General features: G+C 37.6%; 2 protein-coding genes and 1 long non-coding RNA gene across 4 annotated transcripts; 2 read left to right on the top strand and 1 right to left on the bottom strand.

Annotated features, from left to right (window-relative positions):
* Window positions 1–1,066: 1,066 nt before the first annotated feature.
* Window positions 1,067–18,211, bottom strand: mrs2 (magnesium transporter MRS2). Of its 2 annotated transcripts, none has more exons than XM_042490689.2 (12): window positions 17,299–18,211; window positions 14,713–14,771; window positions 14,413–14,449; window positions 13,936–14,048; window positions 7,583–7,744; window positions 7,218–7,348; window positions 6,175–6,321; window positions 5,505–5,574; window positions 5,150–5,232; window positions 4,274–4,391; window positions 3,033–3,146; window positions 1,067–2,919 (listed from the first exon to the last, which is right to left on the bottom strand). In XM_042490689.2, exons 1-12 carry the CDS (start codon window positions 17,636–17,638, stop codon window positions 2,860–2,862), a joined length of 1,434 nt encoding a protein of 477 aa, XP_042346623.2. In that variant the 5' UTR covers window positions 17,639–18,211; the 3' UTR covers window positions 1,067–2,859. The 2 variants fall into 2 exon arrangements, with proteins under 2 accessions (XP_042346623.2, XP_042346624.2); XM_042490690.2 differs by having other exon boundaries at window positions 6,175–6,291; window positions 17,299–18,208.
* Window positions 3,036–4,393, top strand: LOC148188228 (uncharacterized). Its single transcript, XR_015777886.1, has 3 exons — window positions 3,036–3,167; window positions 3,308–3,411; window positions 4,261–4,393. It is a non-coding gene; the product is annotated as an uncharacterized LOC148188228 (long non-coding RNA).
* Window positions 7,974–13,946, top strand: LOC121946208 (integrin beta-1-like). The gene is made up of 8 exons (XM_088084873.1): window positions 7,974–8,005; window positions 8,192–8,261; window positions 9,967–10,046; window positions 10,149–10,359; window positions 10,441–10,549; window positions 10,722–11,019; window positions 11,122–11,403; window positions 13,263–13,946. The coding sequence occupies exons 1-8, from the start codon at window positions 7,974–7,976 to the stop codon at window positions 13,465–13,467; spliced, it is 1,287 nt and encodes a 428-aa protein (XP_087940999.1). The 3' UTR covers window positions 13,468–13,946.
* Window positions 18,212–18,787: the final 576 nt, after the last annotated feature.

Below are 18,787 nucleotides of genomic sequence, written 5' to 3'. Positions count from 1 at the left end.
TGTTTGGACGATCAGTGCAGCGTGGCTCCGCGGTGACGTCAGCACGGCTTGACGTCAGTTGAAGTAGGCGCTGCACGAGGAGCGTGAAAGGAAACACCATAGATGTATAATAACAAGGGAAAGACGCTACATTTAAGGAAAATGAGGAGAAAACGTGCATGGGATGCGTGGGAAATTATTTAATGGATTATGAATTTTTCATAATAATAACAATAATAATTCATTAACAATTTACGACACCCAATTTAAAGTCCATGATCCTAATTATTCTGATCAGTATGACACCGTTTATTTTTTAGTAATAAACTGCCCTCAAACCTAGGGAAAAGGCTACATGTTCTTCTCCCTAGGTTCGGCACTTTATTTCACAGCAATTTTACATAGAATTCCACATTTTAGTATCCAATACTGTTTTAATTGTGTTCTGTAAATAGCTGAGGTAAGGGACTGAACAGTGTATTGCCACTTAATATGTAGCGTCAATGCATAAAGTGACTTTTTAACTGTAGATATGACTCCCTCTGGTGCAGAAGAATGGTTATGACAGCAAAATACAACAAAGCATTAAAGTCACACCTGACACATAAATCTGAAATATTACAGAGAACCCCCCTGAACTTTTAGTTTTCTTTGCGCCAAAATAACTTACCATGAAGAAAGTTTTCTTTTTCTTTTGAGTAAGCTCTGAGAGGAAATGCCACTTTGCTTTTCCGTCATCACTCATCATGACTGCATAAATTACACTCTTAGTCCACATCCTGCGAAAAAAAATATACAAAGAACTTGTTATCTAAATCACCACTCTTTAGGGTGATCTAATTTATATATAAATATATATTTTACTGGATGTAATTAGGACTTTTTAGACAGAGAATTTCAAACTTCCATGCTGTAACTGCTGCCAAGGGTGCTTAGAAAAAATATTCAAAGAAATATTTATATCTGCATACATCATTCAATTTGAAGTTCATGTGACCTTCAGAGTCTCTTTTGTTGTTGTTCAGTGTCATTAAAAATGCCAAATTAGATCCACTGGCACTTAATGTATTTCAAAAATCATGAAGAATTCCAAGAATGCTGGTTTTCATTTAATAGGCATTAAATATAATACATAGATACAACAGTCAGAAGGTGAAGGCTGGGTTTTTTTTTAGAAAAAATACAAGGTACTACAAGGCAGTGCTTTCAAACATTTTGGGTTTATGAACCCCGAAAATGAAGCCATGTCCACTGATGATTGATGTTGTCACCATTTGCTTAATGTCAATCAGCTTTGACCAGGAAAACCAGAGGTAAAATGATTTTTAAAAAAAAACAAAATTATCTAATAAATTAAGGTGACGGGACAGGACGTACTGTATGGACGTTTTGAATCTTAAATATGTTTTTTTTTGCTTCCCTGTCCTGTTAATCATCTCAAGACCCTTATAATTTGTTGAAGGTATCCTGACACCTCCTGCTGTAAGGCATGGGGTGTCAATGTGTATAATGTGGCAACAAGACAAGAATGACAAATTTTCCTTTGGTAGATGGTTTTTACATGTTGTCATTGAGTTCCAGTCTTTAAAGGTTGAGTGTGTGGCGTGTAGCGGCATCTACTGGCAGAAATGGTATATTACATTCATAACTATGTTTTCATTAGTTTCTAATCATCTTCAAATCACACTCACTGTGTTTTCACTACCCTAGAAATAGCCATAATATCTGTATAATGGTCTTCTTCTATGGAGTCTGCCATGTTGTTCTACAGTAGGCAAGAATGAACAAATCAAACACTGGCTTTAGATAGGACCATTCACATTTTCTCGTCGGCCACGACAGCTCTCCTTCATGCATTCTGCCATCTCACCGCTAGATGCCACTTAATCCAACACACTGAACCTTTAACGTTTGAATGCTGACAGCAAATGCATATAGGTGCAAGACAAAGTCTATATCAGCTTCTAAGTCATAATCCTGAAAGTTGCTCATGTGTTCAGACCCCTTTAGTTTGGGTCAAAGGTCGATTTAAAATACTCACAGTGGCAAAGTGTCACGCAATGTCAACAAAACAAAACTGGCAAAATGTTTAAGAAAAATTGCTGAGATAGTTCAGCCGTTGTTACGTCAGAAAGGCCTGGCATTGTGTTCTGTGTGCCACTGCTTTAAATCAGCAGTGTTGACAGTCACATCTGATGTCAGATTAACATCTCATAAATCATTTATTTGCTGAGAAGCTAATGTTTTAGAAGGTCCTTGTTGTCTAATTTCTGTCACAGTCGCACGCTGTAACTACTCATCTCAACAAAAGCAAATTCTTACTTACACAAAGAAAATAACACTCTATAAACCTTCACGATAGACTTTACACATTCATTTGATTTACATTAATTTAAATAATATGATTTATAACTTATTAACACACGTTTTTCACCTATGAAATTAGGCAATATCTTAGCATGTCATGTAGTTATCATGTTAGTTGGCTTATTATTTGTTTCAGTTCACTCGCCCACGCGTCCACTCACTGATCTAAAACCACTGATGACAGAGCAATACTCTGTGCCCACATTTTATCCACATATATGAAGATATGATGTGATGTGACATGAAGGCATCTGATCAAGTATTTGAAATCACTCCAACATAGAATGACACATATTAATAGGGACACAGAGGCACGCACAACACACTGGAGTCCCCGGACATTTGGATACAGTCTCAACCTCTTCTTGAGGCATTGGAGGGTAAAAAAAAAAAAAAATGTTAATTTCCAGCCTTCACAGAGAGTTCAGGAGATCCAGGGTGGGAAAACAATTGTTTCTAAAGCTGTTGAGTCTGTAGGAGGTCTGTGGCATTTTACAGAGCGGAGGTAGAACATCATCTGACTCCCGCCTTGATGTCCGATGCTTTCATATTTCTCTTCCAAACTTGAGGGATCTGTATCACAAACACGAGGAATCACACTTAGGACTTGATCTTTAACCATTCGTTTATCTGACATAATTGTGTGTGTGTGTGTGTGTGTGTGTGTGTGTGTGTGTATGCATTACTATAGGGGGAACTGAAGGCTCGAGATGTCGTCCCAGAAATGACAGCAGTCGTCTCCATATCAGCCCGCTGCCCAAGAACATGAAGCCTGTTACCAGCCAGAAAACACGAGGGTCCTGGTAATAAACATAAACAGTGTGAGTGTATGTGGGTAAAAACATGGAAAAGGTTCAGAATGCACACGGAGAAAAATTGTCAATACATTCTGTGTTTTCACACCTGCTTTTTGTAGTTTGGTTGAATCGCGTTTACCCCCTTGGTGTGGTTTGTTTGGCAGGTGTGAAAACAGCAATCATACTCAGGTGCGGACCAAGACAACCGGACCAAGACCTTGGTCTTGGCCCGGTTACAAACAAGCTGCTGTGTTTTGGTTCATTTGTGGTAAGAACGTGATCTGACCTCAATCGGACCCAACAGGAGAAAGCATTGCACCATAGCCAGCTGCACTGTGCTTCTGTCTTTCTGCTTAAAACAGCTGTGCTTGCCCTCTCTATTCATATCAATGCTTAACAAGTATAAGCTGTGCTGAAGATCATGGGCATACCTGATGAAATTTTGGAAATATTTTTGATTGTTAGGCAAGTCACAGTCCAGGAAGACAAATGCCTGCCTTCTCTTGAACTGCCTTGATATGCATCTTTGGTGACTCCAGTGCATCAACACATTATTTTCCAGCCACAGTCGCGCTTGACTTTCAAATGTATCATTTGCCTCAAGTGATAAATGCAAATAATGCAATAAACGATGACCAGGTCCAACATGCATTGTTGTCCATTGTTAAATTGGAAAGTGGCTAATCTATTTCTGGAGCAGAAAACTTCTTTTACTCTTTGTTTATTTTCCTTCAATGCATTTTGCTTACAAATAACAATTTTGTTCTGCCTTTAAAAGCTGCTGTGTGGACACAAACCAAACACAAGGCATTATGTAAAACTGGTCCTCGATTCAGTACAGAGCAAACAAATTATAATTGTGAAAAAAACTTCAAACAACCCTGCAGAAACATCTGAGGGCTAAAATATTACACTTATTTCAAATAAAACAACTTTGAAACAAACTTTTATTATTGATTTATAAACTGTTATTTATCATATTAATTAACCTTTTTTATGTTAAATGTCAGTGAGAAATGCACATTAAAAAATATTTTATAGTTTTTTCTTCAATTGTTTGTTTTGTCACCTCAACAGTCCAAAACACAAATAAAAGTAAACCATAATGCTTCTGCAGGAGGATGCCTCACCTCTTCAAAGGACGACTCCAAATTCATTCCAAAGGCCACGCCTATCAGACCGAATAAGGAAAGGGAGAAGGAGCCCATCGCCAGCTGCAGATTCAGCCGCATCATCACGTTACGATGGCTAAAATAAAACAGAGAGCACATTGTTTCAAGAAGACTTATTTTACAGGTTAGCTTCAAGGATAGGTTCCCCATTTCATTTCATGTCTGTCTCAAAACAACATTCAGTTGCTTGTATGTACACTAAAACAGTTTTTGCTTGCTGAAATCAGTCCACATGTTCATACCGACCATTAAAAATATCCCCCTCCTAATGTGCTTTCAATGTATGTAATAGTGGAAAGAACACACAGCCCTTGTTTTGTACAAAAAGTATTCAACTGTTTATTTTCATGTGAAGCCCAACAGTCTGTGTTAGAAAAATCAAGCTGATAACTTCTGAGGTTTTGGAGTTTTGGTACAAAGGTCCCCCACTTTTTGTTGTTTTCCATCTGCTGCAGGTCAAAAGGGAAACACAAAGAACATACTATGTACTAAAAAGGATTTACCCTCTTGGTTTGGACTTGTGAAAAAAACGTTAACTTGTGTACCCATTTCTGCACAAAATGAGGGTTGTGTTTTTAATGTCTCATAACTGACTAATAACTATTGTTTTAAGACAGACTTGAAAAGTTGTGGACCTATCTTTTAGCCATTTTCTCTGAATCTTTTTAGAGTCAGAGAATGAGAAAGAAATTGTACAAAAACTCAATAACACAAAATATAAGCTCAAACATAATTAAAGCAGATTCAGACAAAATACTGTTAATACTAAGAAAACATACGAAACATGCATACATACTGTATACCCAGTGTGTGTGTGTGTGTGTGTGTGTATACCTGTCCAGATTGATAAAGACGACACTCTCCGAGTCATCTATCAGCCCTTTCAGCTCTCTGGTTTTGTTCCCCATCTCCTCAGCCTGTAAGAAGCAGTTCACAGTCGCCGTATGAGCCCTCAACACAATCACTGTGTATTACACGTAGATGACATTTAACATTGTGTGCTTGTGCTTTTGGATATTTACACAAACAACACAAGAGGGGCAAGTGGACAGGTTCAACATCACGATAAGGTGCAAGTAATTTTAAATATTATTGAGCATACATTATCAGGAGCTTATTTAATAATATTAATTATTTAATATTAATAAGGAAAAGTGACTCATTTTTGTATTTGTTTAAGCAGCACTACCTGCATGAAGTAATTCTCCAGTAATAGCTCCATCTCCTCAGCATGGTCAATACCCAAACTGCTCTCCTCACTAGAAAGAAAGACAGACAGACAGACAGACAGACATATGTTTATGCACACATACACAAATAAAATAATAACACTGCTTAAGAAAGGGTCTAGCAGTTACAGAAGATGAAATGACAAAATGACCTTTTATATCTACATATATTTCAAAAACATGTGGTGGTTCTGGCCTGGCTCCATTCCATCTCCATTCGGTCACATATCCAATTTTATTTTATTTTTTTTATTTTTGGCAAACTGTAACGTTTTGTATTTTTTTTTGTATTGAGTCTAGATTGTGGCAAAAAGAATGGTTACCGCTTGCCTTATTTTTAAATATCCAGTTTCACTAAGGTCAGAAAAAAGAGAATTAAAGGAGAAAGGGAAAAAGACAGTTATATGCAATAATTCACATACAGTAGAAAAAAACCCAAGTGTTTACCTGGTTCCAAACTTTTACCTAAATACAACCCCACAATTATTTTTGCAGTACCTAACCCACATAAAACCTTGTCCCTAACTCCAACCAATGAGGAGGATGGAACATGAAACTCTATTTGAAGGGGAGAGAAAAAAAAAATCAATGGTGAAAAAAAGTGTATGTGAGTGCATGTGTGCAACTTACAAAACTCTCGGGTCTGTCCACTTGGTCAGACAGAGTTCTTCAATCGTCTCATCCTCATCCAAAATCTTCAGCAAAGTATCCTTGAAGACTTTTATGTCTGTCTCCAACTCTGATAAGCTGTCAGAGTAACAAGAGTCATCAGGGAAACTGAGCGAGACAGACAAAACAAAGCGTGAATGTTTACTGTGAATGTTTGAGACTAACACTGCCTAACTGACTTCATAGCTCTTTGATCCAAGGAAAGAAAAAAAAGAGTGCTAAAGAACACCCAAGTGTGACTGGAGAGAGGCCAATTTTAGAGATTTTAAAATTAAACTATAGGAAAGTTTTGGAAGAAGATTAAAGCGGTATGCTGAACTGAAAAATATTATGGCTAAGAAGCTAAAATACAATTAGAAAACAAAAATAGAGTGGACAAGATCTGAGCCTTTAGCATGTCACACATGATTAATGAAGCTTCATAAAAGTCAGGGAGTATTTTGATTGACTGATGAAAACCAGTATACAGGGTTCCTACAGCTTAAGGAAAGTGGGATTTAGGTCTTTTTAAGACTTTTTAATGCCACTTGTAAAGAAATTTAAGACCAATTTTAAAGCAGCCAACACTGAGGGGAAAACATGTACTAACATTAGTAACTTAAGGTTAGGGTTTTATTTTATTTTTCAAATGTTTATTGTGACATAAAATATGTAATGATGTTAATGCAATAGACATTCTGTAAATTATTATCATTTTCTTTAAAGTTACCTATCAATTTGAGCATTTTCAATACAATGTCATAAAAAACAGTGTCTAAGCTTTTTAACATATTTGAAAAATTGATTTAGACATTTTAATGCCAAGGCCTTATTTTAAGATTAATGGATTCAGTGCCCTTTAAGACTTTTTAAGGATCCGCAGGAACCCTTTGTATAGTCCCAGAAAAGCTGACGCACTACGTCATATCCACAATTTAGAAAAGCACTGCAATCTTGATGCTATCTGCCTTCATTAAAACAGCATTTACAAACTTTAGTGATGTACATGTGGTTGTGTGTTTTACCTCTTACTGTTCTGCAGCAGTATATGTAGTTTAGTTCTATCAACCGAAAGGATCTTTGGATCCACCAGGGATTCCAGCGTGTCCAACATTACCGGTTCAACCTCATTCAGCCGAGCTTGTAGAGTGTTTATCTGTTAACACACGTACACAAAGACATAAATAAACACAAGCAAGCTTCATCTTGAAACAGAGCCTCGTGTGGCATACTAGACGAAAGTTTGGCCACATGCGCCAATTTACTTGAATGAAAAAGGATGTCCGAACTTTTGACTGCTACTATACGTTCTCAGCTGACAGAGGTGGCTTTATCGAGGTTAGGACATGCTTAAATGCACAGACACACAGTGTTTTCCCTAATGTCTCACCTTGTGCTGCAGGATTGCCTCTAGTGCTCTGAACTCGAAAGGCAGAGAGTGGGACTGTGATGCCAGCTGTGGGGCCAATTCCAATACCAGCCATCGTTCAAATCCAGCACCACGGAAATCTAACACCAGCAGGGACTGCGGGGTTACAATGGCTTTTAAAGACTGCGGAGAAAAAGAGGGATGAGGGGGGGGTTAACCTCTTTAGAGAACACTGAAACATTTACTCTGATCCTTGATAGTGGATGCAAACACTTAAAGAATATCCTTATTTCAAGACTGAAAGATTGACATGTTTTGTAGCCCTTTTTTTTCAAGTTGTTTTATGTACACAAAATTTAATTTAAATGTGAATGTGTCTGTGTGTGCACAAGCAGCTGTGTGCTACTCTTCGATGATTGCAGTCCCAATAGTTGACTTTGATCTGTAAATATTTGCAGTGAGAGACCTGAAAAACTGTGATACACTAAACTACACTTCTGTGTTTGGTTCTCAAAAGCCACAGTTAAGATATCCAAAACTGTCCCACCAATCAGGACGACTGATGAATAATGATTGTGAATGCAGCTTTCACAAAAAGTCAATGTGAAATGAATGAGTGAAGCTTGTCAGTCTGTCACAATGTGCAGACATTGAAAGCCCAAACACGCAGCTACAGCACAGAAAGCTTCCAGCACTTCAGGTAATGTACCAGCACTGCTCTTTATCCGTATTTTAATTTATTTAGCACATAATCAATTATAGAACCAGAGAAACATGAAGCATGCTGTTATACAAAAATGTTAAGCACAGAAATGAGTAAAGTACATTTAAATATTTGTTGCATCAGTCTCTTAATAATTACATGTTTTCTTTTCAGTTTTGGTAAAATAATATTTCAATAGTTGTATACTTGTCAGGAAAGATGTATGGAGATCTACTACAGTATGTTTTAAGGTCAAGTGTGTAGGCCTGACTCAAGGCTAGCATTCCACTATTTAGCATTCAAACGTAAAGTAAGGATTTGTCTAATTTTGTCTGTGTTATTGTTAATTTTAAAGATTCATGCAGGATATAAATCAAAATAAGTAAACAAAGAAGTTAAAAAAAAGAAAAGAAAAAACACAAATTGAGATACAATTTAGTGAGTAAATTTACTAAAAATATGCCTTAGTTACACTTTTGTATTTTTCATTTTTATTTCATTTTAGTATTAGTTTCAGAGTGGTGTTGCTTGTTTCAGTTAATTTTTTAATTGTTGAGAAATGTTTAGTTTTTGTAGTTTCATTGTAATTATTATTATTTAATGATAATGTGGGGGATATTTATCAGTTCAGAATAGGCATTACAGCACTCTGTGAAGGTACTTGCCTCACAGTCAAGTAGACATCCCAGTTTCAATAAATATATGCACCAATGCTCATGCTTATTGTGTTGACAAATTTCACTAAATTGAAGAACTAAAGAGTTCCTGAATATTTTTTTAACCAGTCTTGTAAGTACACAGTATTGTTTTAGTTTTTTATTTAGGTATTTTTTTTAAACTGTAGTTTTTATTTATTATTTCAATTTAGTTTAGATAACTATAATAACCTTGCTATTAATCACATACAACGGTATTTTGTTAATTTTTATATACATCATTATCAAAACTGATAATCAATGACTACATTACTTGTTCCACATACATCAGATGTGTCCAAAGTCTGGCCTAAAGGCCAACTGTGGTCCTCAAACAAGTTTTAAATGGCCTTCGTCTTGACTTTCAAATTATATTATATGATGCCGGCCACACAATATTGGTTAATCAAGCAACATCACTTAGCATTGTTTCCCCTCACCTCACAATGGCAGGACTTATATGCAGTTCGTAAACATGCATCAAATAGAAACTATGCAGGTAGAACTGATGTGTTTTTATAAACAGACAGTAAACAAGCAACCAGAATGGTTACCGATAACGGTAACAGCAGACATTTCCAGCTAAATAACCGCCATAGCCGCAGCACAGAGGTGTAAAGTAAACAATGAGGGCAGCCTATTATTTTTTCTCTGAATAATGAAACAGTTGTGTTTGTCTCATTTGTATGGGATTATTTTTTTAAATAACATATTGCATGCAAGAAGCAGCTGCCCCCCAGTATTTTTCACATTATGTAATCTGGCCCCAGTTCAAAAAGGTTTGGACACCACTGAGGGACATCATCCCATGACTTTATTCTAACTACAGCATGTCTGTGAGGCTGCTCTGTCTCTGCCTGCTGCTGGTTCTGTTGTGTCCCAGCTGGGCCGAAAAACAAACATGTCTCACATCAGCCTCCAACTGTGAAGAATGCATCCAGTCTGGCCCAGCGTGTGCTTGGTGCTCCACTGGCCCTAGCTCTAACATCCGCTGTCATACCTCAAAGGAGCTGCGGAGAGCCGGCTGTCGTAAAAATGACATATATTACCCTGAGGGCAGTGTGCAGGTTGTCAAAAATGACAGCAGGTAAGTATCCTGATACTGGTGCTATATTACATTTATCATTATTTGCCCTCAATAAACTCTAAGATGTTGATCTTGTTGCTGGTTACCACTGAACTTCTGCAGCACCGAGCCAGCAGATGCCAAGACACTGTTCCTCCAGCCCCAGGAGTTGTCTCTCCACTTGAGGCCGGGTCTGAAGCAGTCCTTCCCTCTCACTATCATCATGCCTACAGACCAGCCTATCATGGAGCTGACCATGGACACCGGCCCTGTGCCAGCAGGAGTTAACATCTCATTCAGGAGCATCATGAATGGAAACCCTGTGGTCATACAGGTCAGTAAAACTCACACAGATGTATTGTGCATGATATTAGGAAATACAAATTATTGTGATAATAAAGTCTCTTTTCTCTAGGTGACTGTTGAGGCTGACCAGTGTCCCAGTAACAGGACTGGGCCCTGGTCTGTCCACATCACACCAAAAGGTTTTTCACTGAGTGTCAAGTTAGAGATAACTTTAGAGTGTAAGTATAACTTCCATGACACAGTCAACATATTGTCAAAGAGCTAAGTATCAGAAAATTGAAATTTGATTAATTTACTGACATTTGAAAATGTGTAACAGAAGTAAAGGCACACATTTGTCTTCTATAAAATGACAAATGAACCAGTTTTAAATAAAATGTGCTTCCCCAGGTCAGTGTGACTGCAAGAAAATCCGTGAGGAAAACAGCCCTGCCTGCAACGGCAATGGGGCTCGCGTGTGTGGCCGGTGTGCGTGTTATGATCCTTATGTGGGACAACAGTGCCAGACAGAATTTTTTTACCGAGGTGAGGACGACTGTAGCCCAGGCCCGGATGCCCCATTGTGTAGTGGTAGGGGAAAATGCGTAATGGGAGGATGCGAGTGCCAAGAGCGAGAAAACCCTAACGAAAGGTACAGCGGACAATACTGCCAGTGCAGCAACTTCGAATGTCCGTTCCACAGGGGCAGGTATAGTATGTGATGACTGCCATGCAATATTCCTTTTTAATTCTTCTTATTTACATAACAGACTTGTATTTACATTTATTACATTAAAATTTTATCTAACAGAATATGTGGAGGCAACGGCAGGTGTGACTGTGGGAAGTGTGTTTGTGATGCTGGATGGACCGATGAAGACTGCAGCTGCTCCCTGGAAACGGAATCCTGTTTGGCAAGAAACGGGCAGATATGTAACGGCAGAGGGAATTGTTTGTGCGGAATATGTGAATGTACCAACCCAAGATTTAGAGGCCCGACTTGTGAGCAATGCCCTCTTTGTCCAGGCGTATGTGCGGAGCACAAAGACTGTGTAGAGTGTCGGGCGTTTGGGACCGGAGCAAGGAAAGACAGGTGAGAACTGGTTGTATTTAATACAGGCTCATATTCATATGCTCATACGATAACAAGGACAATTTTATTATCAAAGGCATAAGTTGAAATTTAAACTCAGCACAAAATTTAAGGATAAAGTATGTGGTGCTTTCTGGATTACTGTTATGTCACCACAACTCCCTCTTACTGCTTTTAGCATTAAAACTATCATTTTTAAGTTTTCAGTTAGGCTGTGAAAATATATTTTAAAAGATCAGTCTTGACTATTAAACCATATAATGAGCCAACGTACCAGCGATTTAATTTGTTTTCTTGAATAGCGTACATAATCGACGTCAGGGGAGAGATCTGACGGAGTTTATGTGTTACAGAGTTGACAAAAAGTAATATATTTATTAATTTCACAGCAGTTGTCAGACCGTAATCCTTTTTAATTTTAGATTTTGAAGGGCTGCAGAGTTGACATGTTATGGTTTAGACACACCCAATATCTATAATATTTAATGAATTTATCTAAAATTAGACAGCCCACCAAAACATGAGCAGTAATCTCACCTTTTTGGAAACCAGGAATTGAGAACAGAAGGAAGTTGTTAGGATGCAGCTAACTCCTTTCATGCCTGAGTAAATTATGTTTTTGTAGAAATCTGATGGTACACTTCTTAAAAAAGGCCATCTTTTTTCACAAAATATGTATTTAAAACAAAGATGGCTATGGCAGTTAATTTTAACTACACTACTGTTATTGATACATATTGTTAGTTTTAGATTTGAAGGCTTTTCATACTAATTTTAAATTGTTGTACGTTGTGAATTCTTGTCTGGGACAAGGGTGTTTTTAGAAAAGTTACAAGTTAGAAAAATGAAAGCAGATCATAATATTTTAGAAAACATTTCATATACACATATATATGTATGTGTGTGTGTATACACACACACACACACATATATGTATGTGTGTGTGTGTGTGTGTACACACACATATATATATATACACATATATATATATATATACACACATATATATATATATATATATATATATATATATATATATATATATATATATATATATATATATATATATATATATATATATATATATATATATATATATATATATATATATACTGTTTCACTCCAGAAACAGAATTTGTGTTTGTGTTGGGCTTTTTTGGTACGAAATTCATCCCAAATCTCAAGAATGGGAGCTTTACATAACAAATACTTGTTTGCTGCTATATTGACGCTCTGAATGTCATGTACAGAACCTTTAAATGACCAACACAATGTCATTTTACAGTTACTGTGTTAGTCCTCCTCAGACACTTACTGTTTTGTCACACTACTAACTGCAATTATTATTATTCATGCCTCCACTACTACACAATCTACAACATTTGCATGTATCATTACATGCTATTATAAATTCCATTTATCAATTTCTATGTCTATTACTATTGTTGTATGTTATGTTATTGTTACCATTGTTGTTACTGTGCATCTCTCCCCGTCTCTTTCTGTCCTCTTTCTCTTTTCTATATACCATTTTGTAATCTACTGTAATTCAGTTGTTTTTTCCTTCATTGATGTGAGGGTCTAAGGACAGAGGGATGTCGTATGCTGTAAAGCCCTCTGAGGAAAATTGTGATTTTTGATCAAAGGCTTTATAAATATAATTGACTTCACTTTACTTTAGTAATTTCAAAACTCATTACTGGTAGCAGATCTTTTTCTTGACAAATTATAGAGCAAAACTTTAAACTTCTTCCTTTTCCCATGGGTATCCCTATCAAAATGCAGCACAGCTACACAGTTTAGATTGATTTAGATTCGTTTCTGCCTTGAATTGACTGTGTTCTCTCACTCATCACCAGGTGTGATCAAGATTGTGACTACCTCAATGTGACAACGGTGGAGAGCAGAGCTGATTTAAACTTCACAGAGCTTGTTGTGTCGTGTAAAGAGAGGAACTCAGATGACGACTGCTTCTTTTTCTACAGCTACAGTAGGCCGTTGTCAGGACACGTGGTACATGTGGCGCGGGCTAAAGAATGTCCAAAGCCTTTTTATTGGAGCTGAAAAGAGAAACCAATGCGAAGTGCCTAAAGTCTGCAAATAAAGTTTTAATATTTTGTTTTTTTTAAATCTAAATCCCTAAATTTGTTTTCATTAATGTTAAAGAGTAAATGAAATAATTTCCATTCTTTGATACTGTGCCTCCATGAAAAACATTCTTCCTGTTTTCCTAATTTTACTGCACAGTGTCATCCTTTTGATGGCATCATGTCTAATTTACAAAGAGATTTACAAAACACCTCTGCTTTAAAACAGAGTGGTAATGAGGTCTGCATCAGCAGGAGAAGTTGATTTAAGTTTCTGCAGAACTATGTCATGAAAAAAGAATTGTTATTTTTTATCAGTGGTTTGGCTTTTGGTCACAAAATATTTCCTAAACAAAAGCCAGATCAAAGTTGATCTCTATTTGGTTGAGAAAAGAAATGTCTAATCGATCATTAAGTGTCCTTGTATGAAATAAACAGAGCATACCTCCAATCGTATGATAATGCAGTTGTTCCTTGGGATGAGGCTGGTACTGTGCTGAAAGCGAAGGTCTCTGGCCTGAAGACTTAGCTCCTGACAAAGCTCTGTTTTCTTTTTCTCTATAAGAGAAAAAGAGATGAGAGGCATCTTTTTTAGCAAAAGAAAAGAGAAAAACATGTTGCAGAACAACAAATGCAGCAGAGCGAGGGAGGTAACTACTCATTAGAGGATGGTTACACCAGATTTCAAGCGACAAGTAGCACAGAAATAGTAGGCAACAATAAACTGTATCTCCAACCCTGCATGGCAAGGATTAAAAAAGTCTAATGGCACACTGAAAATGATACCTAAACCCAAGTGGGAGTGGTCATACCACAGAATAACCAATCATCAGACTCAATGACAACCATGATGATGCTCTTAAAATAAAAGACATCAGGCAAGTAAATCAAAGATGAACAATATTTATTTCCAACTACTTACCAAATGTTGTCACGTTTCCCTCTTGGTCAAAATTCATCTGTGAAATAAACAAACAAGATTACGATCACCTGCCTCTGGCAATCACAAGGCAAAAAAATAACAACAGTTTAAATATATATCAATACATAAAATGTTTGACAGTTTGGTGGATATTTGATAAGATGTGGGAAATCTGTGTTAATTCCAACAGTTTACACCCGTTTCTCCAAAAGCATCTAGCCATTTAATTCATTTGATTTAGATTCAATAGTAGCAGCTTCTGTTCAGTGAAAAGTGTGTTTGTCTGACAGCATCTCTTACCACTACAAAAGCTGGAGACACGCTGGAAACGTCTGTCACTCTGTGGCGGATAAAGGACACTGTTCAAGGGAAAGACAAAATTTAACCAAATGCAAAGCAACACTTTTCTACTTTGAAAACAGCAATTATGAGGATCAAAATATCAACACCTTGTGTGCCCTGTATTTCATGGGACCACAGCAGTATTATTTTAACGGTTTGATACTCATCATATTAGGAGTTAAATCACTGTGGGATACTAGATTTAGTAGAAACTTAAATCTCCCATACTTTCAGCTGTACTAAAAGCATTCAGGGAAATTAACATTTAAAGTAGACAGTGGCACCCCAGAAGTTTTTCATAGGGATGGTCTAAAGGGGCCAGTGAAAAATCTTGAAGTGGCACACCAAAACCAAAAGCCATGGTGAAATTTAAATAATTTAATCTGCTTATGCTGTATATGTAAAGACAACATGAAGAATTAATAAACAAGATACTGATATACTTTGGTTTCATGTTTTACAGGTAATGTTACTAATTATCTGATGTGCACAGAATAAAACTTGTGCAGTTCTCATTTTGAGTTCAACCACAGCCCTGTATTGATGTGTATCTAAACATGTTTTCATGATTTACTGATCTTCTAATAGGCTGGTTGTCCTTAATTTGTCTTTAATAGACAAAAATAAAGCTTTAATTTGACTGAGGACACTGATTGTAAGTAACAAAACATGCTATCTCAAGTTTAGGAAAGACTCATGAGTACCCATAGGATCCATTTTTATTAACATATCTACAATTCTACAATTCTACAATTTCATTTAGCAGACGCTTTTATCCAAAGCGACGTACAACACAAGCAAGAATTTAGACTTAAGGAAAAAACCCTTAGTAAGTGCAAAAAGTGCTTCAGGTGTGATTGGTCACAGGTGCCGTCTAGTGGCAGAAGAAGTGCCGCACAGCCCCCCCCCCTTTTTTTTTTTTTAAACCAACCAAAGTAATAACCAGTAGCGATCTCAGCATCTGAGATTCAACAATCTCAGTATCACTACTTACGATGACAGTCAACATACAACATCACACAACTTTGTCAGTGCTAGATAATCATTAGGTGCTGGGTTTTGGACCTTCTGACTTAATTTACCCCAAAGGGCAAAGCGGAGAAGAGTCAGGTTAAGTGCCGAGGTGTTCTCGGAACAAATGCGGCAGCATATCTTGAGGTGAGAGTACATGGGAGCCCCTTAAAAAAAAAAGAAAGCATGCCAGTTGTTGCCTCACCAAAATTTAGCCTCTCTTCCTGACAAACTAAGCCAATGTGGTTGGCACAAATGGATGCCAAGCTCATATTTGCTGAATAATGCAAAACAGATCATCTGGTAGATTTTCGATGGCTCTTCGGCTGTTGCTCGAACTACAGATTTTACATCTGTATTTTCATATGCCAGCAGCCACTACAGACACAAAAACATGTCAAGAGAGAGACCTGCCTCACTCTCTCAAACTCAGATGAAACGATAAATCTAGGCCGTGCTGATCAAATATAAACTAAGATTCTGTTACTGTTACCATAAATGCATCATCATGACTAAATACTGGACCCCAAGATAGCGGCTATTAAATTCAATGGAATTGCTAATCTGGCGCATACACCAAAAAAGTTTTCTAGCTTCAGGATTTAAGGTATGCGGCCCACTGAATATGAGCAGCTAAACCAGTTCCCACTCAGTTCATAGACTTTAGATTGTGATGATGTCAGAGATTTTTAAATGGTTTATTTTGGCTTGAGGAAAGTTTGACAAATATAATACCTCCCTGGGGCAAAAAAATACAAAGAGAAAAGAAAAAGATATGTCATTGAATTCATGCTTGTGCATGGATAAATACATTTAGCTACAGTCCACCACTGTTTACAATTACACACATTCAACTATTTTACCATCTCTAGCCAACAGATTTTTAATGATAGCAGTCGTAAAATATCTAATACACCAGGGATAATCAACTTGGTTTTGCTTTTGCAAAAATGACAGATGTTTCTAGGATTTTAAGACCTTAGTAGAATTTGAGGTCGTTTCAAGAATTTTAGGACGTTTCTAGGATTTAAAGATGCTTCAAGGATTTTAGGACATTTCCAGGACTTAACGACATCTCTAGGATTTGAGGACATTTTTAGGAGTTGAGGACATTTCTGGGATGTTGGGACATTTTAGGACATTTCAATGATGTTAGGACATTAGGGGCTTAACTAAGACCTCTGGCGGGAGTGCAGGGGATCCTCCTCTGGCACTTTTTAGATAAACAAGCTCTATTTTGATGCTGTTTTATGCACTCTGGTGTCTTATGTATACTTAAAGCACCAAAACATTTCCCAGTGTAAATCACTTTATTTTTATTGTGAGTTAGAAAATTGTTATGGGGGACACCAGGCAGTCCTGGGGAAGGATCCCTGTGGACACCCCTACTGAGGTCCAGGCTAAGCCCCAAATGTCCTCAAATCCTACAAATGCCCCTGTAAGATATCAATGCAATAACATCACACAGGTATGAACGCTGCTATGGACACCGATGAACTGTCAGTATGCATACTGACCATCTCTTGCTCTTACCTGGCCGTGTTGCACCTCCTTGCAGCAGGTTCTCCTCTGTTGCCACAGCAGACTGAGATCTCCTGGGCTGACACCTAGACAGTGCTTGACTGCAGGGTGCATTTAAACCAACAACACTGTAACTCCTGCTGTACAATCCCAGTTTTCTATTTCCAAGTGGCACGGTGTACTTCTGTGGGTAGAGTACCGTGCGGGCACCACAGAGGATAAGGGTTCGAGTCCCACCCATTCTTGAAGAAAAAGCGCTGAAAAGTCGTTTTGAGTAAAAGTTCCCACCAAATAGCAGATACATCCTGGTGCAGTTAATGCAGCCAGACAGCAGCACCTTGTGTAGTTTCATCTCCACACGCAGACACTGCTGCAGCACGGAGGTCCTGACACGTCCAGCAGCCGGAGAAAAGGAAGCTTTGGCCACATAAGCACAGAAAGAGGGAGTTCAGGAGTGTCGTAAAAAGATGACAGTGTGTATGATCTCTGGGTCCTCTGGTTGGTGGCTCCTCTGTGTCCTCGAGCTGTTTGACAGTTTACTCTTTAGACCAGTAGGTCCATAACCGCAGGTACAAGAATGGCAGTTCGTACTTACATTATTAGCAAATATTGGTTAACGTAGCCTCTCGTAATGCTAGTCATACTGTATGTTGTCTTACCTAACTTTCCTCACAGTGTTTTCAGGAGTGCTTTGTAGCCCTGCATGTTGGTTATGCTAGTTAGCTCAGTTTCGAGGAACAGAACAGCTTATGCTCTTCGTTAATTATCCATTTACAATTAATGACAGTAAACGAAGATACAAGTGAGTCCTGCCGCTAACTACAGACTTTGCCGAATCGACACATTAGGCTGGGCTTTAGTCCGAAAACAAGCTGTCAAAGTTAGCATCATGGAGGAAACTAGCAAACAAGAGGACAGGCAAGAGCATTGTACGTGACCATAATGCACCGCGGTGACATGGACCGGCTGCCAAAGATCGTCTCTATGAAGTAAATCACTCGGACTGAAAAATTTGACTACCGAGGTCACGAGTATGTACAGTGTGACTATAAAAACAGGCTGTGAGCGAAACCGAATCCCCAGGTATGGAAGACCATTCGCGCCAAGAAAAGATAAAAAAAAATATGAAAAGTTATGAATGTTAGAAATTTTTAAAAATGTGCACATGGTAAGTCTAAATTATGAGGTAGATCATCAGTTTTATGAAATAAGAAGTCAAATCACAATAATTAAGTCAATGGAATGCAAATACAAAGGTTAATGGAAAGGTATGACTCAATAACTCAAAATTTATGAATTATTTAATTATGAGATAGTGAGTCAAATGTATGAGGTTTTTTTTAAAGAAAAAGAAAACCCTTCAGAAATCAAGAACTGATAATAAACTCAATATGGCAAACTAAAGTCTAGCTGGGATAACCGTCTCAGAGCATTATCTCTGTTTTCCATTTTATACTTGAACTTGTAGGCCAAAGTTATTTCCAGGAAGACTTGCAGGAAA

Source organism: Plectropomus leopardus, chromosome 11 (assembly GCF_026936395.1).
Source record: "Plectropomus leopardus strain MGB_pleo_1.0 chromosome 11, ASM2693639v1, whole genome shotgun sequence".
NCBI classification, from domain to species: Eukaryota; Metazoa; Chordata; class Actinopteri; order Perciformes; family Serranidae; genus Plectropomus; species Plectropomus leopardus.
The sequence above is the reverse complement of the archived record's forward strand: the minus strand, read 5'-3'. Positions and strand labels throughout refer to the sequence as shown.

Coding starts and splice junctions, on each gene's coding strand:
- LOC121946208 (XM_088084873.1), top strand. CDS start 7,974: ATGATTGCAGTCCCAATAGTTGACTTTGATCT. Junction 10,360..10,440: donor GAAACCCTGTGGTCATACAG/GTCAGTAAAACT, acceptor TCTTTTCTCTAG/GTGACTGTTGAGGCTGACCA. Junction 11,020..11,121: donor TGTCCGTTCCACAGGGGCAG/GTATAGTATGTG, acceptor TTTATCTAACAG/AATATGTGGAGGCAACGGCA.
- mrs2 (XM_042490689.2), bottom strand. CDS start 17,638: ATGAAACTACACAAGGTGCTGCTGTCTGGCTGCATTAACTGCACCAGG. Junction 5,233..5,504: donor TGGAGAATTACTTCATGCAG/GTAGTGCTGCTT, acceptor TGCTTCTTACAG/GCTGAGGAGATGGGGAACAA. Junction 3,147..4,273: donor TGGAGTCGTCCTTTGAAGAG/GTGAGGCATCCT, acceptor GTTTATTACCAG/GACCCTCGTGTTTTCTGGCT.